This window comes from Plectropomus leopardus, chromosome 14 (genome assembly GCF_008729295.1).
Source record: "Plectropomus leopardus isolate mb chromosome 14, YSFRI_Pleo_2.0, whole genome shotgun sequence".
Taxonomy (NCBI): Eukaryota; Metazoa; Chordata; class Actinopteri; order Perciformes; family Serranidae; genus Plectropomus; species Plectropomus leopardus.
The window spans coordinates 4,689,138-4,716,917 of NC_056476.1; the positions used below are offsets into that span (position 1 = coordinate 4,689,138).

The 27,780-nt window shown below is 39.2% G+C and overlaps 1 protein-coding gene across 1 annotated transcript in view; it reads right to left on the reverse strand.

Moving 5' to 3' along the window:
* kcnh5b (potassium voltage-gated channel, subfamily H (eag-related), member 5b) overlaps nt 1–26,979 on the reverse strand; it is a 158,104-nt gene extending 131,125 nt beyond the window's left edge. Inside the window, exons 1-4 of the mRNA XM_042500812.1 lie at nt 26,788–26,979; nt 14,950–15,073; nt 11,124–11,230; nt 8,647–8,775 (exon numbers count right to left, since the gene is read on the reverse strand). Coding sequence (XP_042356746.1) covers nt 8,647–8,775; nt 11,124–11,230; nt 14,950–15,073; nt 26,788–26,860 — 433 coding nt within the window. The 5' untranslated portion in view covers nt 26,861–26,979. The remainder of the gene's footprint in view (nt 1–8,646; nt 8,776–11,123; nt 11,231–14,949; nt 15,074–26,787) is intronic.
* Nucleotides 26,980–27,780: the final 801 nt, after the last annotated feature.

Sequence of the window (27,780 nt, forward strand, 5' to 3'; positions counted from 1 at the left end):
AAAAAGGGTATTTTTCTTTACCCGAAAGCTTTTATCTGACTGATGTAGTTACTAGTTATTTTACAGACTTGAATTTTACATTTAAACAAGAGAAAAGTTGAAACACATATTGCGTCCACTGAGTAAAATATTCTATGTGCTATATCATAGGCAACTGGACTTGCTTGGGGTTCTTGAGGATGATTCACTTTTCATCCAAGTAGTTTCTTTACTTTTTGAGGACACCGCACGGATGAGAGGCAAAACATTTTCAAGAAACAGTTGTCTGCGATATAGCACATAGAGTTCCCCTACCATGGATGACTGAAAATCTTCACCAAATTATTGCATAATCTATCCATGAATTCGATCGGTAATCAGTTCAACATTTAATCAACATTTACTCAAAGTGAGTGTTTGTGCCAAATTTTGCGGAAATCCCTCCAGATGTTCTTGAAATATCCCATCCAATTCAAATGAACATTTTGACAAATTTTAGGAAATTCCCTCAAGGCCTTCTTAAGATTTTGTGTTCAGGACAATGAGACTGTAACAAGGTCACAGTGACCTTTGATAACCAAATTCTAATCAGTTCCTCCTTGACTCGAAAAGGCAGTTTGTGCTAAATTTGAAGGAAATCCCTCGAGGTTTTCAGGAGATGTCTTGTTCACACGAGTGAAACAAATGACGTCACAGAGAAGTTCACCTTTGACCACCCAATTCTTACTTCTTCATCATTTAGTCAGTGTGGTGGAGTAAAGTGGACGTTTGTTCCGAATTTGTAGAAAAAGATGCCTAAAGAAAGACCCCAAACTGTGTCTTGGGCACAGCAGGTCTATAATACTTAAAAATATATAAATTCAGGTATAAGTATTAAACAAGCATGCCTTGATACATGTAGCTCACCTTGTTTTACTCTGTAATAAAACCATTGAAATATTGATCTGGTCCAGGCTAAAACAAACAGAGAAGCCAATAAACTCCCTGAATCCCATCTGTAACAGAAGCAATTCACAGAAGTTACATTACATTACCCGACCAAGAAAATTTATTTGTAAAAGCCCTGCATCTGTTGTTGTGCCTGCAAATTCAACTTTTCATTTATATAATGTAGAAGTGCTGTTTCTTCATTTTTAAGGCAGAAAGGCTGACTGCAAATGCTTGTTCACTTCTGCTGAAGCAGAAATTTGACTGCAGGACTTTTATTTGCACTGGCATATATCCATCACTGCATTGCTCCATTTACTTAAGCAAAGGTCTTAAGTGCTTTCTCCATATTGCCTATACAGTAGCAGAGGTTGCATTGAATTGTGTGCATGCATTATACAGTACCATGCCCTGATGTGTTTGAAAATAACAGCGAACAATTGGCTTGAAAAGTAAAGCCAGAGCCACTTTCATCATGAAGAAAAATGGAGGAATTTGTCTTGGTGGCGCTCATGTAAATACATACTGACAGCCTACAGGCTCCCACTGTACATACTGACACAGGAGGACAAAAGAACCTCACAGAGAGCACCAGGTGAAACTGCAGAGTAAATAGGACCATTGATAGTAATGCTGCTGCTACGGTTCCCATCAGGAATGCAACACTGCCTGATTTATCAGACTGGAGCACAATGTAAGTGGAAATTTTGAAAAAAAAAATTGAAAAGGCCTGTGCTAAAAATAACAGGGACGCAGATCTGGTGCACGCACCACCAAAGTGAATTCTGAAATGAGATTTTGATCAGTGGTTCCACACCGAGGACAGCTGGCACTGAATTTACAAAGTGGATTGTCCTCAAAGAGACAGACAGACACATGTAGGACACCTGATCAGCACGCAAAAACTGCCCATTTTGAGCAGCTTTCTTTAACATCTAGTGGTTCAGGGTGGAAGTGGAAAAATCAAGCTTGGATATTTGGGAGTCAGAGAGTTCAATGTGTCACTGAGGTTATCACATGAGCACACATGTTTGGTTGAATTAACTTCACAACACCTGTGAGGTCCAGATACATTAACACAGCATGCAAAATGTTAATTTACAAGTGTGTTGCTGAGAGATAACAGTGTTGTTCTTTTTAAACAAAAATGATGTTTGGGATCTAAAGCTGCGTTTGAACCTGTTTGGTACAATTTGTTTTGATTCATTGACATACAATATGGGATAAAATATTCTTAGCCAAGTATTTTATTCAGTGACGAGGAATGTAGCTACTAAGATTGCACAGTATTGATTTTTTGCAGACAAGCCAGTATTTTCCAATTCATTTTGGACTATTAATGCTGCCAATACCAAAAACTGCAGACATTTTTCCCACATGATTGCATTGAACATTAAGTCTGTCGTCGTAGTGGCCCACTGGCAGACATAAAATACAATGCTTTTCAAAATGTACACGTTCACTGGGTGAAATAAGAAAACTACTGTAAATGCATGCTATTCAATGCACACCAGGTGGCCGAAGTGCTGCCTTGAGACATTCTGCATATCAAGATCTTAAAAGATCCAGCAGATCTCTTTGAGTCGTCCTTTCACTACCTCGGTCATGTTGTTCCTCTGACCTGGAGGATACCAGGCGAAGATACGATGGCTGAGTTCCTGCGTGATCTCAATCAGTGCTTCAGCCCAGATGCATTTAACAAAGGTTGCATCTAAAACATGCCATATTTATTTTTATGAAGCATTTTCAACAAAACTGCAAAATCCATCCAAACCTAGCAGTCATATATGATGCTCCCTCTGAACCTACCCAGACAGTAACCACAACCAGGGCAAATTAGACCTATTTCAACTAATTAAAGACATGAAATTAAAATATCACCTTATCAGCCCCTTCTTCTAGGCAGAAATGTTCATTTCAGATTGATGCCATCTGCCGGTAATGATGATGTGATGATATTATGTTGCATCACCAGTAGCTACCATTTAATACCCCTTTTTGCAACAAAATTAGTGCAAATATTAGAGTTTTTTAAACACGGGAAAAAACATTTAAAATGCAATGTATTCCGTGTGAGGGGATGAGAATACACAGAAAATGAAATCATTTTTTTTCCTCTAGTTGGTGGCCAGCCACAACTTACCAATGTGGAGTGTGATTTAATGGGGGAAATTTTCAGTATGACTTCTATTGTAAAAAGTCACAGTGGAGCCTAGATGGACTTGAACTAAATTGGACAATGGATCTGTTTTTTGGTTTAAGCCAAAAAGGAAAGATTCATTCACCAAATAATTTCTGCCTCTCTGTCTGATGCATCTTGTTGATGGAAATGTTCTGTCACAGGCAGCCAAAGATGTCTTGGCCCAAAGCAGGCTAAAAAACAAGCAAGCCAGAGGCCCATTTTACATTTGATTTGCAAGCAAATTATAGCAGCATCAAATTTCAAAAATGCAGAATGAGTCTAGGAGGCTCTCACATGATGCTGAATGGGTTGCAAGTGTGGGCGTTTGTTTTGATTGGTGCAAGCTGCTAAATTTGTCTTGAAAATGTGATAAAACAGCCCCCTGGTGGGTGAACTAGTGATCTATGAACCAAGTGCCAAGACTAGCTTAAGTGTTGGTCTAATTCTGGGGGGCAACACTGGCCTGCAGCCTGCTCAAGTGGCAAAATAATAGGGCAAAATCATTTTCTAATCTATCTAATCCTCAATAACCAGGTTCAAGACTTCCATCATAAAACTACTCAGTAGTTTTCTGGTGTATACAGTGTGGAACAATCTTTGAACTACAACTCTACTGAGTAAAATCATAGATTTTGCAAGTTAAATATTTTGGGCTCGAAGCCTGAGGCACCGGTGTTTTTCCAACAGCACTCGTCACTCATTCTGATCAGCTGTCGACATGAAATGATGTTTCGCCTGAGGCTGAGGCAACTGCCATCTGTGAAGCTTTTACAGGTGCTGACAAAGCAAACTGTTGACACTGCCACTCTGAAAGGAAACAACAACATGATGTTCATCAACAGTTTTTCATTTGCCGCAATGCTCCAATTCACACGTTTGCTCCTGCCACATGTTTGGCTTTGCTCCTCTTTGTTTTCCTTCTAGCATGCACACAACAAATTTTATTCAATCTAAAATGTTCTGAAATCAATAAAGGCTCCCGTCAAATCTGAATCAAGGAAAGATGATGGAAACGATTTAGCGTATCCTCTTTATGATGAAAACTGCCCGTTGACTCACTCCACGTGCAAACCTATAAACGTGCTTACAGCCGTGCAGAATGCCAAGCACATTAAGAATAGTAAAATTATCAGTAATTTTCGGGCAAAACAGGGGCGTGAACACAGGGTCACAGGGTGCATTTCATACTTTTAAAATCTATTTCAAGCCAAGGATTGAGATCTTTAGCAGATCTCTCTCCCACTCAGCTGATGCTGACGTGCTGTGGCGTGCTGAGCCGGCGGAGCAGCCGGAGAAGAAGCTGAGAGGAAAGTTTGCAGCACGAGCGAACTCAGCTGCCAGTGCCTGCAGCAGTAAATCTCCCTTCCACGCAGCCTCTCCCACCCCTCCGATCACTGGGTGGTTTAAACGGCAGCCCACAATACGCTGGTCTGTGACACAGCAGGCGAACGATGCATCCTTACTGCGGCCCCTAAAAAGCCGTACTGTACTGACATACACCAGAGTGTATTCAACATAACAGGTAGCATGTCAGTCAAACCCCAAACAGCAAAGACCAGCCTTGTTGCCAACGTGATTTCGTTTTAAGAGGTCTCTCCATTACTGGGTATATGACAACAATAAAGAGCCATCTGTTTAACAGCTCAGTATATATTTCATTTTCACCACTATTTCATTTCAGACTGTCTGAGAATTTCACAATAAAAGAATCAGGGGCCACACTGAGAATTGATAAGACCTTTTAAACTGACCACAAAATGACTGGTTGCAGAAATAAGGCTTATGTAGGGGAATTTGCAAGACATCTGGGACCTTATCTTACACCTTGAGCAGAGTGCAACACTCATAGTCAGTTTTAGAGCGATGCAGTTGCCATTTTTATGCCCAGCGCCCACATTGTGTAAGTAGCAAATGTGCCTGCACTCATCTGTGCAGCCATGGGCATGTAGTTCTTAAAATAAGGTGCGGTCAGGTGCATTGCTAGGGTTTTCCTATTTTGAGGCAACAGAAAGCAACTGTGCCACTGAGAATCTGTGACTCTTGAGAAATCCTGCTGATAATGGATCTCAAAACCTCTTCAGAAGCCTCCCCAAATTTGTGGATGCTCACTGCCAAGAAAACAACAACTGGACTGCATGTATTTGCTGCCTAAAAGGTAAGTAAGCCTCAGATAGTGACATTACACAGGTGAAAGCGTGTAATTCCAAAAGAAAGAATGCAACGTGTTTTGTTGCAAGCTTACGAAGTAATATTTCTGATTTATTTCAGTGTTTCTCACAGAATTGGTTTCTGTGTTATAATAGGGGGGAGATATGGACTCATTAATAAGGAAAGATATAAAAGGACATGCAGTAAAATGTAAACGTAGCAGAGAGCAGAGCAGAGCTGCTGTCTGACTCCCCATTAAGAGAGATGTTATGCACATTTACACACAAAGAGCAGCTTAACTTCACTGATTATTTTAGGAGCTAAAAGTAAAGTTTCCTTGGTCACGTTTATAACTGCAGTGAAATATCCCACAATAATTCCCGCACCGACATTACTGCTCCTATTGTTTTACCCTCGGCAAAATGATGCATTTGCTGAATATGCTGATGTAAAAAGCATCAACTACAGGTGCGCCTAGCTTTAAAAAAAAAAAAAAGGGACACTCTAGCACACCCAAAACACACCTATGATTAACTAAATACTAACCCAACCCAACCCAACCACAACCCCTCTGCCCCTTGCAACTCACTTTGCACTCAGATTATGCTCCCTTTAACTTGCAAAAGTGGAGTTGAACAGGCCTGAAAGGCCCTTGCACCATAGCCTTTAGATAATTTATATAGGCACCTTTAAGGTCATGGAGTGGCTTTTGTGCTGTTACTTTGACTTAACTGTGGCTGACAGACCTCTGGTAGTTTTTTCAAATCACAGAGGATCACAGAAGAAAATCTGAAGTTTGTCACATCATCAGCAGAAGCAGCAGCTAACTGAAAAAGACGTCAACACACTGATGTGACAATGTTAGGTCCACTCAAGCTCTAAGTGCATGTTGAGCCCATGTTGTTTACGTATCGGCGAGCACACATGATAAATGAATAAACAAACTGCACAACAACTCTGAGCAGGTCTCTGCAGCAGGGGCGATGGAGGGGGGTAATTCACTGCGTGTGAGCACGCGTGTTTACATACTGTTTGTGTGTGCGTGAAAGGGGGGAAGGGTGAAGGGTGAGGGATCCTTGTCAAAGGGCAAAGACACCCGCTCAGCAGCGCCAACAACAACTCCCGGGGCAAGAAGCTGACACTGTGCATCAGTCAGGGTGCAGAGGACAGCACCGCCACCCACATCTCCTGTGATTCCTGACAGCATCCCAGCCTCCTCAAACGCAACCTGACAGCTCGAGACGTTCCCACATCGCAGGGAAACAAGACTTGACTCGCTCTTTTTTATCCAGCTGTGGCTTGGAATGAAATAAAGAGTGTAGTAAAAAAAGATTTGCAGCGAGGAAAAATGTTCAGAGACTTCTCAGTGGGAAAGAAAGGACAGGAGAGGAAGAAGGGTGAGAAGGAGGAGGAAGAGGAAAAGATGAAGGGGCACAAGGAGGAAGAAAGAGAAAAGGGGTTAGAAAGAAGGAGGGAGAGGAGGACAACAAGTGAGACAAATTAAAAGATAAAGGAGCAGATAAAGAGCACTGAGGACAGGAGTGTAAAGAGTTCCAACAAGAATAGAAGAAAAAAGAAGGACGGGATGATACAAAGTCAGAGCATGAAAATATCAGGGAGGAGGAAAATGAGTGAGAGAAGAAGACAGAAAACCAGAGGAGCATGCACTAAATAAAACAGGAGGTGGAGGACAAGAGAGGAATGTAAAGGAAAAATAAGCTGAGAGAAGAGAAGATAAAGAGGGTGAGGAAAGCCACTGAGGCACGAGGCTAAGGGCCCTGACACACCAGACCGACTGTCGGCTGTTGGTCAATGTTGCGTTGTCAGTGAGCGTCTGTCGTTGTTGTTTTTGCTGTATATCCCACACTGTTGACACTAGTCAAGTCCAGTCAGCCTTGTCAGTGATTTTTCGTCTGATTCGGCATGCTGAATCCCCGGCAAAGTCTGCAGAGCCCGTTGTTGTTGAGAGAAATCACTCTGATTGGCATTTCAGCTCAGTGACAAGAAGAGATAAGGAAGTGAGGAAAGCAAAAAAACAACTAAAATCAAGACAGGTATGAGATTGAAATAAACTTGTTATTTTAGGTAAAACATTATTATTATTATTATTATTATTAATAATATTATATTTTTAGCCATTTAGCTCTTGTAATGGTTTGTGTTATTGTTCCCCAGCGCACAGTTAATATCGTTTGGTCTTTCAACACTGGGTTTTGTCAGACCCTTCTCATTCCAAAGTCATCAAATAATGCCACTTTGTCAGTGATTTTAGCACACAATACCACCCCTAAAACCTACTTTTCATAGCAGTATGATAACGCTGCCAGAGGAAATAGTTGGAAGGACCCTATAGGGCCAGCAGGAGGGTGGTGGATGGGTCCAACAAACCCTGGACTTTCACCTGGGAGCCTGGTGTTTGATTCCTGTGTGAATGTTGAGTCAAAACCATGATGGTTATTAAAACTTAACCATTCATCCCGTGTGTCCTCTAGTTTCTCATTTAAATGAAAAATACAGGGTACTGCCTCCTGCTGGTATGAAGAGTTATTTCCTCTTATGCAGGTGCAGAACGTACAAGCTTAACGCCTGTTGGCTGTAGTTTTTGCAGTGTCTTCTAGGGCAACTTTTAGGCCAAGGCTAAGGTGACGTGACACGATGCAACAGTCAACCTCAGTCACCACTAGTTCTTCCATGTTAGTTTGGTGTGTCTGAGTCTACAGCCATGTTGGTAGCTCTGCACAGTTATACTTTCTTATCTATGTTAGCACTTTGGCATGCCAAAGTACAGCTACAACTAGAGGGAGAAGATGATGAAAAAAACAAGAGGAGAAAATGAAGACAGAGAGGAAGGTAAAGGTGAAGACTGAGAATAACATCAAACAGAGTGAGGAGAACAGGCCAGAAAAATTACAGAGTACACAAAGAAGGAGGGGGAGAATAAAAAGCCAGAGACTGAAAACATCAGGGAGGGAGACAACGATAGAAGAACAAGAGTTTGGTGGAGGAGGATGAAACATAATTTTACGTCCCGTCAGATGCCAACTGGCATTACATTATGCAGCCATGTACTCATTTGGTTCCCACTCACAAATTTTGTCATATGTCATCCCCCGTTACTGCTCCTCTCCTGTAAATCTTTACTGTGCACTAAAAAAGACACCATGAAAATCATCTCCTTAGGTGGCACGGTACACTAAGCTGCACATCATGTACTCAGAACATCCGTCAAAGACCTGTGGTCCCACATCATGTCTTCATCCTTTTAAAATTCTACTGTGAATTATCTAATAATAAAACACACATAACTCAAAAATAATCTTAAAAAAAAAAACAGTGTGTCGTTTGTGGGAAGATGCTTTTGAGAAGCTCCTCGTAGTAACAGCACCTGCCTGCCGCAGTGAAACACTCACCTTTAGTGGTTTCATCTTCAATAGGCTGCTTGAAGAGCGTAATGTCCTTAAAAGTGCAGAGGAACAAGACCACCTTGTCGTTCTCGTTCCTGATGGGAGCCACTTGCATGTAGAACCAAACTGGACTTCCTGTGGAGACATCAGAAAATCTAAGCTGTGTTCTCCTAAAAAGGTCTGTAGATAAGATTTTTTGGATTGTTTAGTCTATGTACAGTGTGAGAAAACAGTGCAAAAAGCCCATCAAATCACCCACAGCCCAATATGACGTCTTTAAGTGCATGATTTTAAGGAGCATGAAGGTCCCTATACGGCGGGCAGAAGGGGCAGGATGGATCCAACAACCTCAGTGTTTGCTTCCTGTCTGTATGTGACGGATTTTCTTCGACACCTTACTATGTGCCTTCTTCTCCTAATTCTAACCATCCGTCCCAGCATGTGTGTTTGTTGAAGTCCCGGCATTGGTTGCCATGTGCTTTGGTTGACTGAAAATAACGATGCGCAGTGTATCCCACCACGTGCATCATGGTAGCGGCAACCTGGAACGTCAATAGGACACGCAGAAGGATACATAGAGCATAATATGTAGATGCGCAAGTCTACTGCAAAGCAGCAACATGCGATGACACGGGATGAGAACTTGTTAGAATTGCTTGATTTTCCAAAGTGCTGTGAGTAATGGAAAGACTAGAAAGACGCTATACAAAAGTCAGTTTACAATTCTTCTGGGAGTGAAAACCTTCTTAAATCCTTTGTGCATTGCATTGATTGACAATAGTGTCCGTGGACAGCAGAATATTTATATTTTGAGTATACTTTATTTTGTCAAGTTTCCAGTATAAGCACACTACGTTCTCAAAATCTGCTGAAAATTACTGTGCAGTTTGGAACTCAACACACTATAAGTATCCGATTTAACAAGAATCATAAACTGTAGAAAGGAGCACTTCCTGGACTCAAAAAAGACTGTTTGAGGTGCTCTTTGGCATGGCATTCAAAAATTGACAGCTAGAGAGAGTAGAGAAAAACAAGAAAAACTCCAAGGCACTCTCTTCAAACAATTACAATGCCTTTAATATCACGGCATGGTCATGCAAACCTTTAAAAACAAACTTCGACCTGTTTCGGCATCAAGCCTTCATCAGGAAGTCAAGCATTAGACTTTTGCTTGACTTCATGATGAAGGCTGATGAGGGCTGTTTTTCTTTAACAAGAATCATGTTCAGTAAATGAACTGTTAGGGGACATTTTAAGATGAACATAATGAAAAATGAGTCATTTCATTTTGTATTACAGATCCTTCGGTGTGTTCAGTACCAGTAACAGCCAAGTACGTCACCTGATGTACCAAATAATCTTCATAAGGAACAATTTGATCCTTCTACTCTCCTCACTGTCCGCATGCATTACGTTGATTTGTTCTGCTGTTTAAAGTACCAATATTCAAACAGATGTGGTTTAAAAACCTAATGTTAAGGTCACTTTTAGGGAACTCGCTGTTCTTCCTGAACGAGGTTTCCGTGTATTTATTACCTCCTCACACACTCTTAGGGGAGCCAAAGTTCAACAAAGTTGCACACACCTTATTGCCATAATTTCTGTGGATACGAGTAGTTCATAGTCATCATCCATCTCATTTATAACCAGCGTCCATAAGAGCCCTGTTCTCCTGATTTGTCAGCAAATTTGAGCTATTTTAAAATTGATCTTTCATTTTTTACTGTGTCTCCCTCCCCCGCCTCACATTTTGCTCTCGTAGGTGATCACTCTCAGGAGACAGGAACATTTGGGACTATTTTTGTCTGCACACTTTGTCCATTGTGCTCCTCACAAACACTGCTGATCAGCAATTTACTGCTCAAACTACTGCTGCTCTGTCACACTGGACAGAGGAATATATTCTTCTACTCAAGTTGACCTGTTGAAGTTATATTTCATCCGTATGTTTCATTTCACTTTTTCATTTCCCCATAAAGGTTTCATCTGACCTCCATACATCCATCCATCCATTATCTGGCATTTTAAAATTGGCAGTGCTTTAAATCACCTGTCCTCAAACACGTAGTGTGAATATAAAAATGATTTGAAAAAGGTGCACAAAGTCCTTTTCTGAGAAAGTAAAATAAAACACAATATGACAACGGAAAAAACAGCAGCAAGACATTAGTGCTGAAAATGATAAATGACAATGATTAATAAATGACTCAGTAGTTTAGCAAAAAAAAGTTAAACATCTGCTGGTTCAAGCTCCTCAAAAGTGATGATTTGCTGTTTTTCTGTTTTAAATTCATGAAAATTGAATATATTTGTTTTACACTGTAAAAAAAAAAGACTTCACCTTGGACTGTGAGAAACTGATGGGCATTGTGCACCATGTTCTATGGAATCAATTTAAGCGAGCACTCATTCAATAACGAAAATAAAGCCACAACGTTACATCCTTGTGTCAAGTGGCAGCAATAAAGTAAATGAGCACTCACTGTTCTTTCTGTAAAGCAGGATTTCGAAGCAGTTGGACTCATAATTGTCGAAAGTCTGTCTGACCTTGTCGATGGTCTTCTTGTCCGTCAGCTCTCCGTACATAAAACTAAAAAAAGAAAAACAGCATGAGAAGCAGCAGCAACCAGTACAGAGCTGACCTTTTAACCTTTTCCCCCGTGATACAGTAAATCACGTGTTTCTGTAACAGCATTGTCAATGTGTTATCTATAAAGTCTCCATTAACGTTTATGTTTGGTTTTTATAGTTTATATTGACGCAGCAGCAGCATAAATCGTGCTCACACTGAAGGATTGAGGATTGGTTTTGGATTGGTGCAGCCTGCATTTCCTGGCATGGTTGTAATTATTCCTTAAAAGGCTGAGGACATTTTAATCTGTGGTAATATAATTAGTCTGAGTGATTACTTTCCTTCCCCGGCTGCCGCAGTGTCTTCAAGGACTGATACACACACAAAGGTGCAATTAAGTGGTAAAAAAAATATCCAGTTAACAGTATGTTTCCTCATTGCAGATCACAGAGAAAATCACAGACATTTTATTAAATATTTTCCAGTTTTATCAAAAAAGAAAGAAAGTGGGGAAGAGTCTTAACTCTTGTTCTTATTCAGGATATTCTCCCTCCTCATGTAATCAGCCTCATGTGTTTGTAGTTCACAACGAGGTTTTAAAAATGGATGAGGAATCCAAACATGGCCGCCACTTCAGTGTCGTCACAAGTGCGTATGCTGGAAAAGTTCCTCCGCTTTAAGGGTGCCCACGATGCAGATACACAACATGTGGCACAAAATCTATGTCTTGATTTGACTCTAACTGGCCTTTCAATAGTTGTTGGACATGTTGGTTTCACCCACTGATACCTGAGCAAAGTGGTCTGATTTATTTCAAAAAGATGGGAAAGGGGTCACAAGCAACTTCACAAAAAAGTGGCCCAAAAAATGGTACGAAATTATTAAAAAGTTACAAGAAAATTACCTACAAATTAGCCAAAAAACAAAAAAAGGATATAAAATTTTTTTTGAAAAAATAACTAGAAGTGTCTAAAAAAATCATATACTTTTTCATAATATATTTTTTTCTATATTTTTTCGGTAACATAATTTCAATTATATAATTTAGACATGCAAACAGTAGAAAATGTGCATACCCATAAAAACATTAAAGAAGGTGCTGGAATCACATTAAACATTGAACAGTCTGAAGAAGAGCATGTAGCTCGAAACATCAATGGGTTTCTGAGTATCTGAGCTTCAGTGTGGGTACCTTCGACTATTAAATATATAATTAATACAATTATAAATGTAATGTTGCAGACATTTGAACCCAGTTTTTTGATAATATCTAATTATCTCCTCCAGCTAATTTTTCAGAATTTGCTGGACTTTTCTTGTCAAGATGCTCATTGTGTTTTTTCCCATGTTTTTGAAAGAAATCAAACCAATTTTCTCAGGTTTCAGAGGTTAAAATGCTCGTGAAAGGCTTCTGAATGCAGCAATGCAGCATATTAAAATTTGATGTTGATCTAGGTGTTAAAGGGTTAAATGGAAACACTCCAGAAATGTTGTTCAAAAGGCTACATCTTACTTGAATTATTTGTAATGGTGAGTGCATTTACAGAACAGCTGAGAGCAAAAACAACCCAATCAACAGAAAAAATGTTGGCATCATACAAATCTGCAAAGCCTTGATACATTACATTTGTACGTTATTATGTAGCAGCATAAATCTCTGTCTCTCTCTTTTTTCTTAATGTTGCAGTGTAACACAGCTTTGTTTTCTCTTTATTCTAGTGGATCTCCACTTCACTTTTTTATCTTTATTTCACACTTGCTTCAGCAGTGTATGCATATTCCCTCGCTAAAAAAGCTCCTTTAAATTAAATTGACTGTGGTGACACCACACCCAGTCACTTCAGGCAGCCGTGTCCTTTATTATGAATTAATTTAATCCTTAATAAAACGTAAACAGGTGAGTTATATTAAAATTCACCCTCAGTACAGTTGCCATTAATGGAAAATAGCTTTAGAGGCCAAAACCATTTTTTGTACCAGGCAATAAACATATTTCTTTCTGCTGTAAAGTTTAACATGGGGGTCTGCGGGGATCGACTGGCTCTTGGAGCCAGCTTTAAGTCGCTATTTTAGGAACTGCAGTTTTTGGCACTTCCGTATTGGCTTCAGTTATTTTAGCCCAGGAGGTTGCTGCTTGCTTGCTGACAAAAACTTGGCACCACTGGTGTATAGTATTTGTTTGTTTGTCCCTTTACAGTTCATGTGACCTGCAGTAACCCCCGTGTCATTATTTTAATGTGTCAATACACCTGCACTAATGTCACAAAGTCGTACAATTGTGTGCAGTCAAAAAGTCGAAAATGACTCCCTATAAATGTCATTGGGCTCCATTAACGAGCCTCCACCTTCCATCACTTTGGCAGCGGCCTGTATGTTTAAGCTCTCAGTGGGCTCCTCTTGTCCTCTTGAGTGTCACGTCTGAGAGGATTGTCGGTCTCAGTGTCCTCCTCAGCCCAGAGCAGCAGGGAGTGGACGGATAAATCTCAGTGCCCCTGTTCTTACTTAGCTCGGTGTCTGAGAGAGGCTTTTTAGCCGCCGGCTAGTCAAGGCCGTCACCCCCGGTCAGATCTGAGAGGCGCCTGAGGAGAGGAGTCGTCCTTTGGAGTCAAATTTTAAAACGTCCTGACTGACAGGCGAGCAAGACACCGTCCTCGAGCTGGACCGGGCAGAGCTCCCCTGGCAGCTTGAAATTGGATTCATTTCAGACTCTCACTCAGTGGTGTGCCATCTCGCCATCTCTTCTCTCTCCCTCTCTCTCAGACCAAGTGGAAGTGCCAGATGCTTTTTTGTGTTCAGTGACTCTGCTGAGCTTCACACTTTTTTCTTGCATGATACAGAAGCAGCGATCACAGCAAATGAAGTCAGTATCATGTAAACAGTTCTCCAGAGCAGCGGTGTGCGGTTTTAATGATCACTGGCGGGAAAAAAAACGCATGAAGGTACCAAAGATTGTCACTTTCTGATCTTTTCCCCCTCTCTCTCATAACAGTGCTTAAATAATGGATGTTACTGAATAAAAAAGGACATATTCGGTGATTTCTGAGAGATAAATGGAGCACTTTAAAAAGGACATGGTTTTCGTTTTAAAAACAATGACTCATGGCTACTCTGGTGTGGTTTTATCTCACTAAGAAGTGGGAGCTGTGAAAACATATTGGCTTTTATTAGTTCCGCTTTGAATGAAGCATTTAAACCATTAAAAAACCATAAAACTAAGGTTTGAATAATGAAATTTGCCTACTATAGATCCAGTGGTAAAGTGTATGCAAATGTAAAGAAATTACACACATGAAATGACTGCATATTTAGTGACGCTTTGAGTGCAAGCAGCAAAATCAAAGAGTCATTATTGCTCAATTACAACAATGTAACTAGTTTGGCTCTGATCTTCCATAAAACAGTAATAATTTTGCATTTAGAAGCTTAACTCTTTGATACCAGGCACATTTTACGGGTATTTAAACCCTTGAACCCCGAGCAAATTGGTTAGTTGGATTTCTTTTTGAATTTATAAATAATAATTACAAGTTTTAAAGTCTGTTAAATCATTATCATTTTTAGGCACTTTTTTCATTTTCTTGTTTTTTTTCTTTCCTCACTCTCTTTTTATTTGCCAATTTTTAGGTATTTTTTATGTAACTTTTTCATTATTTATGGGGCATTTTTTCCTAAGTTAGTCATTCATCAAAGAGTTTAAATGTTCAGTAATAATGCAAAATATGAGCATGAGTTTGTACCTGCATGTGCTGCTCTTCTGCATGACCTCAGCCCTGTGGAAGCCAGACAGCTTGCAGAATCCGTCATTGCTGTAAACTACAGGCCACTCCACGATCTGGGCATTTCCCAGGAGGAAGCTGGTCTCTGACAGATGGACAGGACAGTAAAAAAAAAAATCAGCATCAAATATGAGAAGCAGATAAAAGGCTGTTAAGCTTTTTAACCTCCAGAGGACACTGTATAAAGATCTGTGAGACCAGCTGAGGCAGTAGTGGAAGAAATATTCAAGACTCAAAAGTATCAAAAGTTAAAATATTCCTTGTTCAATGGAATGTTTTATGTCAGTGTTTTACAATTATAAATGGTGGTTTTGCATTATTATTATTATTATTATTATTCGGACAGTTCAAAATAATAAGATATTTGCTGATATCAAAAAATCTGCCAATATATGATTTTAATTTGATTTAATTAAGGGACCTACAGTCAATAAAAGACAATATCAGTCAATATTGTGATTGCTGTCTTTTCAAGGGAGGAGTACTTAGGCGCATATTATGACAGATGTGCTGTGGGAATTTCAAAATAAAGGTGTATCTTAAAATATAATGATATGTACTGTTTTCAGATGGCATGGATGACACTGTGTCATTGATTATGCAACACCGAAGGCATCGCATCTAAATCTAATTTCATCATTTTGCATGAAGTTAGTTAAACAATGATTAATTTTAAACTCAGGAAAGTAAAGTAAAGTAAAGTAAAGTAAAGTAAAGTAAAGAAAAGAAAAGAAAGAATAAATGATGTTCCCAAAAACTGAAGGAACAGAGAGAAGGAAGGAAGGAAGACAGGAAGAAAGGAAGGTAGAAAGGAAGGAAGGAAGGAAGGAAGGGAGAAAGGAAGGAAGGAAGGAAGGAAGGAAGAAAGGAAGAAAGGAAGGAAGGAGAGGAGGAAGGCAGAAAGGAAGGTAGAAAGGAAGGAAGGAAGGACAGAAGGAAGGAGAGGAGGAAGGAAGATAGGAAGGTAAAAAGGAAGGAAGGAAGAAAGGAAGGAAGGAAGGAAGGAAGGAGAGGAGGAAGGAAAGAAGGAAGGTGGAAAGGAAGGAAGGAAGGAAGGACAGAAGGAAGGAGAGGAGGAAGGAAGAAAGGAAGGTAGAAAGGAAGGAAGGAAAAAAGGAAAAAAGGAAGGAAGGTAGAAAAGAAGGACAGGAGGAATGAAGAAAGGAAGGAAGAAAGCAGGACTTTTGACTTTCAACCACCTTTATTTAAATGTCCCCTTCTTATTACAGCACTATACAAGACACTATACACCCCCCATACACACACACAGACACAGACACACACACACACACAGACACACACACACACACACACACACACACACAGAAAGACAGACAGAAAGAAAGAAAGAATCAAAGGAAATGGAAAGGAAAAACTGAAGGAATGGAGAGAAGGAAGGAAGGAAGGAAGGAAGGAAAGAAAGAAAGATATTTTATTTAAAAAAACTAACTGTAAAAATTCCTCGGAGTCAAAAGGGGAAAACAGTCGGTGTGCAGAGCAGGAAAGATTACAGCAGTAACTCTTTGAAGGTGAGTCTTATAGCAGAATAGATATAGATGTAGCTGCGGCCCACTGTGTGCCCTTTGGCTTTAAAGTGCTGAGTAAGTTTTACTTCAACAGCCAGTTTGAATCATCTCGACCTTTCTGCTCTCCTCTTTCATGCCAACCAAATACTTATCTGGATTTTCAGCTAAAAGCGGTCGAACATTTGTGATTTTCAACCCCAATTGAAATCCTTTTTTTTTTTACCTGACTGCCGGTACCTTGTTCGGTTATTTAAACCTCCTCCTCTCAACACTGTAAAAGTTTAGATAACATTATTCTTATCAGAGCTGGAAAGCCTCTCAAACAGCGTATAAATGATTAAACTGCAGTGAAACCACACTGATGAATTCATCATTTTCTTTCAGTCTCTTCGGCTCTGGTTAATGGTAGAGAGGACTTTTGGAAATGTCAGATTTTACGTTAATATGAATGATGATCATGTGCCAAATCTTAGATTAAATTCACACACTGTCTTGACTCAGCAGTTGATATCAGCTCATAAAAGCATTAATTCCTGTCCTGCTCCTGTTTTAAACCTTCACGCTGCCTCTCAATCCGACCCCAAATCAGAGAGCTGATATCTTGTTGAATTATTCAATATGAACCAGAATCAGAGTTACTATTTTCTGTCTCAGACCTTCTACTTGTTCTGAGGGTTCAATCAAAGGTTTGATGAAGCAGCTTTCAGTTTTTGTGGTCCCACCTGCTTGAATACATTGCCAGATTGTGTTAGATGTGCTGAATATTCACATTATTTTTTTAAAAATGTCTGAAAACTGTTCTCCTGTTTATTAGTTTGCTCTTATTGTGTTCAAAGTGTATTTGTTTGTTATTTTTGTTTGCTTCTAATGTGTCTATACAAACATGTTTACGCTGTATGTGTATAGCATAAAACTTCAAATATAAGCCTAGTCCCTTTTGCAAACCCGGTACGGCTTCACATTCTGACAAAAAATTAGCCCCAGCCAAATGCAAAAATATGCAAGTGGCTGTTAATTTTGCTTCACTCACCTGCCAAAAAAAATGGTTATCTGGTTGGTGGACTCCAAAATCTACCAGCCACACAATAAAATTTTTTTGTGAAAGAAAAAAAGGCTGTGCTATTATAGACGCCCGTCCCAAAAATAAGCCTGTTGAGTTCAGTGATTGAAGCAAATAACAGCCCGGGCTGTTAATTGAAGTTTTATAGGCTGCATTAGTAATGTATTTCAGTCCAACTAAAAAACGCTATAAACCTCTTATTTAAAAAACTCTTAGCATTAAAATGCAACCCATCATCTCTGTAGCTTCCATGTTGTTCCCACTTTATGACCTCAAAGCACATGAACACAACAAATTCAGAAAACCGACTTCATCAAATGTACACAGCTAAAAAACTGAAAAAAAGAATTAACCACGTCTCAAAAACGTGTTTTTAAGTCATTTGAAGGTATATTATTATCAACTTTTTTGTTCAGCTGAAAAATACTCAAGCTGGTAATTTCAGCTGTTGACAGAAATTACTTGAACATACTTCTTAATGTACATTTATTTCTGGAATGTAAACAGCCGCCTGCGTTATAGTCCTATTTAATTATTGATTGTACATTTGTTGTGTGATTGTGTGCTTTTATTTTCTGCCAGTATGCTTCTTGTTCTTATTAATGTTCACATGTCACTCTTTGGCTGATGGCTGCTTTCAACAACAGAAACAGGTAAAAGTGTCACAGTGTTACATCATGTGTTGGTTTTGTTTATTTGCTGAATTTTGGATACACAGCAGGCTACAGTAATAGGGAGGACCAAATGTCGAAAACAAGTCATACTAACCTGATCCTTAACAAACTTATCAGCCAATAAAATAAAGAGGAATTCATGCAGAAAATCAGTCTGCACGCGTCTGCCGAAGGGCTTATTTGTATAAGGATGAAATGGATATTATCAAAAGATGATCACCACCCCATAATTTCTCTCCTGGTCAATCCCATGGTTAAACCAAAACGAGCTATCGGTTACAGCAAAGTGTAAATACAGATAGGCAGCCTGGTTCACACCACACTGGAGAAACATCTGCAGTGTTAAAATACCACCAGCAGCTCTTTTATAATCACACAGATATTAATTATTCATTTGATATATTCTACATGTTTAGCTTGGTCACCAGGGACAACATTAAGGGTGGTTTTAACTGTTTAACAATTACCTACAAATTGCATAAGCTATACGTTGCAGCTGTCGACCGTTCTCAGTTGCATGAAGTATATTTTTAGATGCATGAAAATCAATTTAAAGACACTTTTCTTTGGCTTGAATTGGGTAATTCATCACAATAAACCCTTGGTTGTCTTTGTGTTGCTTAATTAAGGGAAAGTTTCAGTTTAGCTCAACTGGGGTCTTGTTAATGTACCATCATGAGGGTGTTGCTGCGGAAAAGGACATAAAAAAAGGTTATCCAGATGATCTGTTGTTTGGAAGTAAAACTGAAAGTGAACTCTCTTATTGCACAAAAAAAGTGTACACACACGACTACGACAACTGCATTAGGTCACAGCTGAAGTGGGAACTGGTCTGTAAACTGTGATGGATGTTTACAACAAATGGGAAATAATTGTGCTGGTTTGTCCTCTTTTTCTCTTCTAAACAAGTTTGACTAACTTGGGAATTAGTTTAAACCCTGTGTATCTTGAGACTTATTCTGGCTAATTTTTAGTGATTTTAGTAATTAATTTAGTGTTTATTCCTCCAAAAAACACCAGAAAACATGTTGGCATTGTACATTTCTAAAAACTACAAATATGTCACATTTGCAGGTTTTAGTTAGTGGATATGTTGAAACTTGTGGGTATGTCCAGGCACAAAAACCACTCCATTTTGTTTGGGGAGAAGAATATGTTTTGGCTTAAAATCCCCCATATGGGGAGCACGATCCCAGCAGGGAAACAGCAATGTTTTGGTAAAATGCAGCATGAAACCCAGCAACAAGTCCCTAAAAAAACATCCACATTTGGGAGCTAAAAAGCCGCCGGAAACACAGCAATGACTCGCTAAATGACTGGTTTCACATTTTGTTAGTCTTGACCAGCAGTCTGCAGCTTGGAAGCCATCTCATCTAAGTGTGTATGTTATGGTTTGAAAAAAATAATTAAAACTGTGTTTACACGTTCAGGCATACAATCCGCAAAGATACCAAATCCCTTTAATGTATTTTCTTTTAATGCCTAAAAACTGACACATTTTAAGCTATTTTGCCTAAAATATAGTGCAATGAGCCTCAAAAATCCAACATTTGTTAAGTTATCAGTTATCTTAAAGTTATCATAAAATATGAACTCTCTGTCAGTAAATCCCCAAAGTCCCAGAAATATTATTTACAATATGACCTCAGTGTCCTCTACATCAAAACTGATACTAAACCAAACATACAAAAATAAGATCCATGCTGCAGAAAACCAAAGGCATCCTCTAAAATAACCTTTTATACAGTATGACAGCACACAAGTAGAGACTGCCTCAAAAACTGCACTTTCTGTGTGTTTAAGGACTCCAAAACATTCAGAAGCTGACAGTCAGCTGCTGTATAATGAAACCCCAGAAGGTTTCGGCAACTGACTGAAGTCTCAGATGTTGTCCTTGAAATCACCAACAAGAAGACCCAAAAAACAAAACACAAACATGGACACGGTGACAACTACTTTTTGAATCCACTTTAATGGATTCCCTAAAGCTTAAGTCGTGCAAGTTGGGTTTTTCTAAACAGCAAACAGACACAAACTGGACCTCACAGCTCCTCGAAAGGTCAGAAAACTATCAGCTGCTTTAGAGGATGTTCAGCAGTATATAAAAGGGTGTATCTACTTTGTAATTAATGAGCTAAAACTGCCGATAACGTCCTTCAACACGTGCCAAATCTGCTGTGCTCGTAACTTTGGCAGGTAATCATTCATCACTAAGAGAAGCTCCTCTTTTCCAAAAAAGCTCTTGGTTGATGAAAGAGTGAATTTTGGGATGAAAAAATACTGCAACAGCACTTCAAATCTGTGAATGCACAAAAACATTACAAGCATACAGTGTTTCCTACAGTGTGTTTTACAGCAGGAAGGAAAAACCCAAGACAGCATTTAAATGATAAAAAAGACACTAAAGTTTCTGCAGTGAAACACAGACACGTGAATTCTCGAAGGTGTCAGCATCTCTTTGCTTTTTACAGACTGTTGAGTGAAACCACTCGATTGATTTTACTTGGCAGCCCTCTGATGAAAAAAAGTAGAAACTATAGTAAAAATGTTCGAGCTGTTGTCAGGGAAAAACCTTACAGACTTGGTAATATTGGGTTCATAATAAAACGATAAGTTGGTTCTGTGTATCAGTCAGTTTCATCCAATGATCACGTGGATACTGAGAAAAACTTGCATGGTATTTCAGACTAAGCGAGTATATTTTAAGCTTGTACAGTGGCCTTTTATTCAATGTTAATTATCTGCATGAAGGTGTAACGGGAGTCTGACAGAATGACACTAAAAAGAGAGCAAAGGAAGAAGATGCTTAATTTTCACCTAAATACCATCTAGATGTTTTTAAAAAAGCAAAGTTTTTTAGACTGATTCACCTGGATTTTATGTCCTCATGCATTCACTTTTGTCCTGCAAGAAAACTCAGTTTACTGCAGTTTACAGTACGTGAGGTGCTCTTATGACAAGGTCAAATCTCAGAGTGCTTCCACTGATGAAAAGTATAGAAAACACGACCTGCTGGTCATGCTCCGTAAATTTAATTTCGTTGGTACTGGTCAAAGCATCAAAAATTACTTTTAAAAACTCAACAGAGATGTGTCTCTCCCGGACGTCTCTTATCCTATAAGACAGAATAGGTCTCGAACTCCACTTTTTTCTAAAAAAAACTTATATGACAACATTAACAGTTTTAAGCCCATCCTTACTGTTTTAAATGGTTACCATTACACTATAAACTTTGTGGTTATATTTAGGCAATGTCATTTGGTAGCTGGTTGGTTTGGCTTTGAAGTACTTTGGATGATATTTTTTGTAGGTAACCTGGAAGTTAGCATTGCCCTGGTTCTCTTGGCATGATGATGGATAAAAAACATAAAAACTTAACACTTTACAAGTGTGATATTAAGTCTCTTGAAGTCTCTGTTAACCACAGACCCTATTTCAGGCATCCAACAAAAAACCAAGGAGAGGAATCAGGTGCTTTGATATTAACTCACCTCTGGGTTTTAGGATTCATTTCTGCAGCCCTCTATACTCTGCAGGTTAAACAAAAATGAAAACAAACAGCTACATGAAGCCCAGAGAATCACGTTCAACAAAGTCCAGCTCAGTTTGATCAAAGTTGAGCCAGTACTGACCCTGTAGAGCTGAGCCAGACAAGCTAAGTCTGAGACATCCCATAATGAGCCAAGACTAAATCCTTTAGACTTAAGCAACAATATGGCATTTTCTGCGGCGCCACCCACAGGTCAAACATTAATTTCCTGACCCACTAGTAATGAGACCAGAAAAGTTTTCTCTCTATATTTCATCCCAGAAATGCTGCTGATTCAGTGGTCTGACTAATTCACACAAGTCTGCAGTGCTTTTTGGGAAAACTGTGGGTCTCATCTTTAACGCAGAACAATCCAGAACAATATGAGCCTCATCTTTTTCGTGCGTCTCTTTCCAAACAATTACTGACGTGATTTTTCAGCACAAAAAGGAAAAGGAGTTACTTAATCTCAGTCTTGTTTTAAGCCCAAAAACCTCCAGTGTGCCCCTCTGGTATTTAAGAGTAAGACGTAATGCAACAATCACAATCATCTTGCCCTTTTCTGCTCTCGTCTTTCATCACAACCCATTACTTTACTGAACCGAGGTTCCTGAGGGCCGACAGCAACAGAGTGCTCAAAGAAAAGTGTCAAACTTTCTGAAACAGTGTTCAGACCACTGAGGGACTCAAACTGAAAGCCACTGATGAGATTATTTACCCTTTACAGCTCATTCAGTTATCAGGGAAATATGTAATTCTGTTCTATATAAAACATTTTAATTTTTAGATCTAATTCTCATTGAGTGAAACAAAGAATGCATTCATGCAGAGAATATGTGTTACTGCAGGTTTCCCAGTGAGCACGATTTTAGAAAAACTGAGGTCATGAGTCCCACTAACACACTCTAAACACCCTCAGGAAACAGGAAACCTGACTGGAGCCACCGAAGACTACTTTAACCCCTAAAACTCAAACTGAATTCATAAAATAAAAAGTTGCAGATTGTAGATAGCGGATCATTCATTCATTCATTTTATACAAAAATATTAATTATTCCAATGCTGTTCTGTCATTAGATATTGAAAAAGCATGTAAACAGGTAAAATGATGGTATTTATCTTCAGTTATGGATCACATAGGTTTAAAGAGGAGGTTCATTAGTATTATTAAGACTCTTTATAACAATCCTGCTGGTTGGCAGCAGACTGGCAGCACTTTGGTTGTAATTTATTGCTCAGATTGTCCACAAGTCTACAGGCCAAAACCATCCCAACTCATCAAATATTGCCGCTTGGTCAGTGCCGTTCAAAACTACATGTGACGCGTTAGGTATCCTCCTGCGTCTGAAGCTCTGGGATGCTGTCAATTTACAGCTGCTATATACATTGTGTAATTTTAAAATAACCGTCTGTTTTCACAGGAATTGTTCAGTTTCTGCTCATTAGATGCATACAGTCTTTTTCTAAATAAACTTACATCCAAAAAACACCTCATAATTATGTTTTTCTCATATTGCTGCAAAAGCATATGGTAAGGTTTAGAAAAAAAAAAACACCATAGTTTGGCTAAACATCATATGGAAATCGGACAGCAGGCTCGCGGGTGAAAGTCCAGAGTTTGTTGGACCCATTCACCTCCCTGTCCGCCCTTCAAGGACGTTTACTTTTATTACGTTGTGACTAGCAGCATTTCTAACTCACGCAGTCCGGTGGCTTATGATTCTGCTGCAACAGGTTCCATCTGGCTGCGCTATAAACGGACATACCACGTGAACAGGTGCCGTCCAGCCGACCAGTGGCATATCATACCAGGGCGCCATCCAGCCGCGCTATAAACTGATGCCAACCAGCATTATCTCATACCGCCACAAAAGGTTGCTTTTGCCTTTGGTGTCTGACACCCAAAAGACTGACCAAGCGGCAGTCAATTAGTAGTATATAAAGATGTTTTCTTGCATACTTATAGTAAAACTTACTACTATGTAACAGATACTGTTTTCATTACCTCAAACTTCGGCTATCTTTGGGATTTCTGTACTGAAATGTCTTGTTACTCATCGGCCCACACAGACACTCATACTGATATATATGTGTGATAAGATAATATGATTACAGCATGACACTGGAAAGCAGCTAAAGCTCAGGATTTCACTGATAAATTAGATGCAATAATAGAGATATCATCTTATGAGCATTTATGCTCAATAGATTAAAAGGTGATTTGGAAGATAGGATCTCTTTGTGGAACCGATGGTATTTTTTATCAAAGTTGACAGTCTGTCTAGATTTAGATAATTTTATTCTGAACTTATTATCCTTATTTATTTATTCATGACAGTTTCTACACCATCTTGTCATCCTGTGAACAACACCGAATTATCAACTCGGGAGAGCTGCAGCGTCAACAATGGCTCCATCCCATTAATTGTCCCAGTAACCCATCATTACTGTCAGTAATTCCACCCACTGACCGTCCACCGAAAAATGACCAGTTGTTTATCATGTTACCTTGAATTCATGAAGAGAACTTTGTATTTCTGGCATGCCTCCACAAATAATGGTGAACATTTATTGATTGACTGGGGGCAACACTTAACAACAGGAAACTATGTCAAAACATCTGTTTACAAACTCTCACACAACTTTGTGCAATATAATCCAAGTCTGACTTAGCTTATCTGCTCAGTGCTTCCAAACACATGCATTTTCACTAAATACTTTCTATTTAAACCCGAACTGAAAGTGAAACATATCTGCTCTCTTCAAAGCCAGACTACAGTATTAGTATTTGGAAGGTTTTCTTTTGTTTTTTAGCTAAATGCATGTGCTGAGCATATGACTGGATTGGATTATACTCCACGCGTTGTTTAAGAGTTTGTGACCAGATGTTTTGATATAGTTTTGCTGGTATCCAGTGCAAAATCAATCAGTAATTCAATATGTTCCTTGTTTTCCATGGAGGCATACGAGAAAAACAATGTTTTCTTCACAAATTCAAGTTGACACAGCATGAATTGAACTGATACACACATGGTCATTTTGTGGGTCAAGTATTCCTTTAGGGGTCTATTAAAAGTCCCAAAGGGATTGTGTCTGTTGGTTTGTGATAAATTGATTAACTGCATGTTTGTTTTGAGGAATGTGTATCCCTATAAGCAAAAAATATTAAATAAAACAGATCAAATTAATCAGAATCCATCTTGTCTACTTGTTTTAAAGTATAAATGGGACATATTCCATGACTTTGTGTTTCAATAGACAGATACAAGCAGGGGCCATTGGGGGCCTAATTAGCCCATTTTTTGGCTCCAGCCCTGCCTGTAACACTAAAATTCAGTTTATGTTCAGTTGTATTTGCTGCTATGTACAAAACACTACACCTAAATACTACATTTTCTAAAAAGAAAACATAAACCTTTTGAATTTTATCAAATATTTCTGTTGTTTGGTATAGTGAAGGACAATTTCAAACACTGTATTCTATATGTTATTAACCAACTTTTGATTTAGGGAAATATCATATTCATACAACCAAGTTCTCAAACTAAAAAGCAAACTTAAGTATACTTAATATCATCTGAATCTGTTTGGATGTCTGCAGTGAAAGCTTATAATACATTTTCTCTGCAATAAGTTAGAACAATACATGCCAAGGAAGAGTGAAAATATTCAAAATCAAAATAATCATTAGTTGCAGCAGGTTAAAACATGTCTAAACTTGTGATTATCTCTGTGGTCCAGTTTTGGTCCCAAAGATTCCCCAAACTGAAAGGCTGCAGAATCTGATCTGAGGCCATCAAAACAATCACTTCACACCATCCAGCTAATTGCTTTCGTGACTTCTCCAGCAGAAAATAATAAAGACACTACACCAACTGTACAACCAATGGCTCTCCAATTAGCGCGCAAAATCCCACCGGAGGAATCCGCACAAAAGTCCCGCGGCTCTCCCGGAGGCACAAACACCGGCGATGTCAGACAGAAAACACTGCGCACACCATCCCTCCCACTCCATCCACAGCTCTGACTCTCACTCCGGCCAATTACTCCGCTGACTTTTCTGAGAAGATAAAGGAATCAATCTAATCGCAGGTGAGAGCGCGTATTTCTCAGACCGGTGCCAAGTCCGGCGCACTCTATAGCGCAGATGGAAACAGAGAAAACATGATGATAAAAAGCAGCTGGGTAATCCTGAGCACATTAAAATGATGAATAACTGTGCAGATATTACTATTATGCCCAACAGATCGCTCATTTTACTTCACCTGTCACAGTTTGTTTCCACAAACAACGCGGTATATTATATAATGACGGAGCGCATTAAGGTGGTTTATTGATTTCAAAGGCGACTCCCTCCTCGTGGAGGGACGTCCCTAAAAATAATAGCCTAATATTATGAAGAGGCGGAAATGACAGTTATTGATCAGGTGGATCCAGGATCCATTGTGAGCGGCTGTCGATGTTTATTATTAAAAACTGGCGAGTTAATGACTAAAATAAACTTTTAATCTCCTGCTAAAAACGCGAATGTGATCAGTAGCGCTGCTTTTATTGTCATGTTTTGATCTCACATCATTTAGAGGCATAATTTACATCATAAAATCCCGAAAAAGTCGAAAACCGTGGGGAATAAAACGGTGCGTAATGTGACTCCTGGGGAGCATCTTGAGGCAAACAGCTGCCGATATGAATAAAAATGCAACCATATTTTCCTCAAAATTGCAATGCACGCATCTCCCAGTGGAAATAATCCATTGAACATGTAACTTAAATCAGTCTAATGTTACTTATTATGATGCAACACACTCGTGTGGCTCAGAGAGGGGGGTAAACTCCATCACTGCAGAATAAATGCGGGTGTAAACTGAGGTTATGTGGGTTTATCCTCCACCAAACCTCCGTGGTTGCACCAAAAAAAAAGCCACACTGTATTCCAGCAGAGTCCGGATCCAAGGCTTCCTGGTGAAACCATACCCAAAAAACAAGGGTCGCTCCGGCGCGCGGACTCACCACTTGAACGCCGGACGATGTTCTCCAGAAAAGTGTTCTGCGGTGCCACAAGCCCTCTCTTTCCCCCGGGCATCCTGCTGCGGGCGGGCGAAGCTGGTGTCGGTCAGGGTCTGCGGCGGTGTGTGTGCTGCTCGGAGGTCGGTACTGACGCTGGCTCTCAGTCGGACCGATGGAGAAGCTCATTGTAACCGTGCGCTCTGGCTGCTCGGGGCGCACTGAGCCACGGTGGCGGCGCTGCATCCCGCTGCCTGACCGGAGCGCCAGGACGCATGCGTGTCTGCTGCTGTGGGCTCGGTCCACCAAATAATGAAGATTTTACATGCTCAATGTCTGTGTGTACTAAACAGAAATATTTTCATTTAAGACGGGTGGCATCTTTACAGCCTAATATGTAATAGTTTAAAAATAATTTAAAAAACAATCCATATTTTTTAACTTTTTAAAAAATTAAAAATGTATGTAAATCTATGGGCGTAGATGGTACCAGAATCTTAGTAGACCTACATTACAGGTCTCTCTGTATATCTCTCACTTACACACTGCTGCACCTCTTACAGTTTTGAATTGTACTTAATTTTATACGCTATTTTTAGCTTTATTTTTTATCAATATTATCTTAGTGGGTTTTATTTTCCATCTTATGTTATGCATTTTATTTTTACATTTTTTTTTTAATCTTCTATGTATTCTATTCTGCTCTTTTCCTTTTGTAACATGCAGGTTTTATTATGCCTTTATGTCTTCTACGTCTTTGCTATACAGATGCTATACAAATAAAGTTTATTATTATTATTATCATTATTTTTATTATTATTATTATTATTATTATAAAGGGTTTAGAATTGTTACTGTTTTTATACTATACGTATTAATGACTAAATCAGTCAACAAATCGTTTACTAATGCTTTACAGAGATATATCACGATCCAAGATCAAGGTCTTGGGTTGTGAAAAACTCTTGCCATTGAGAGAGCAGCCAATTTAAAAAACAA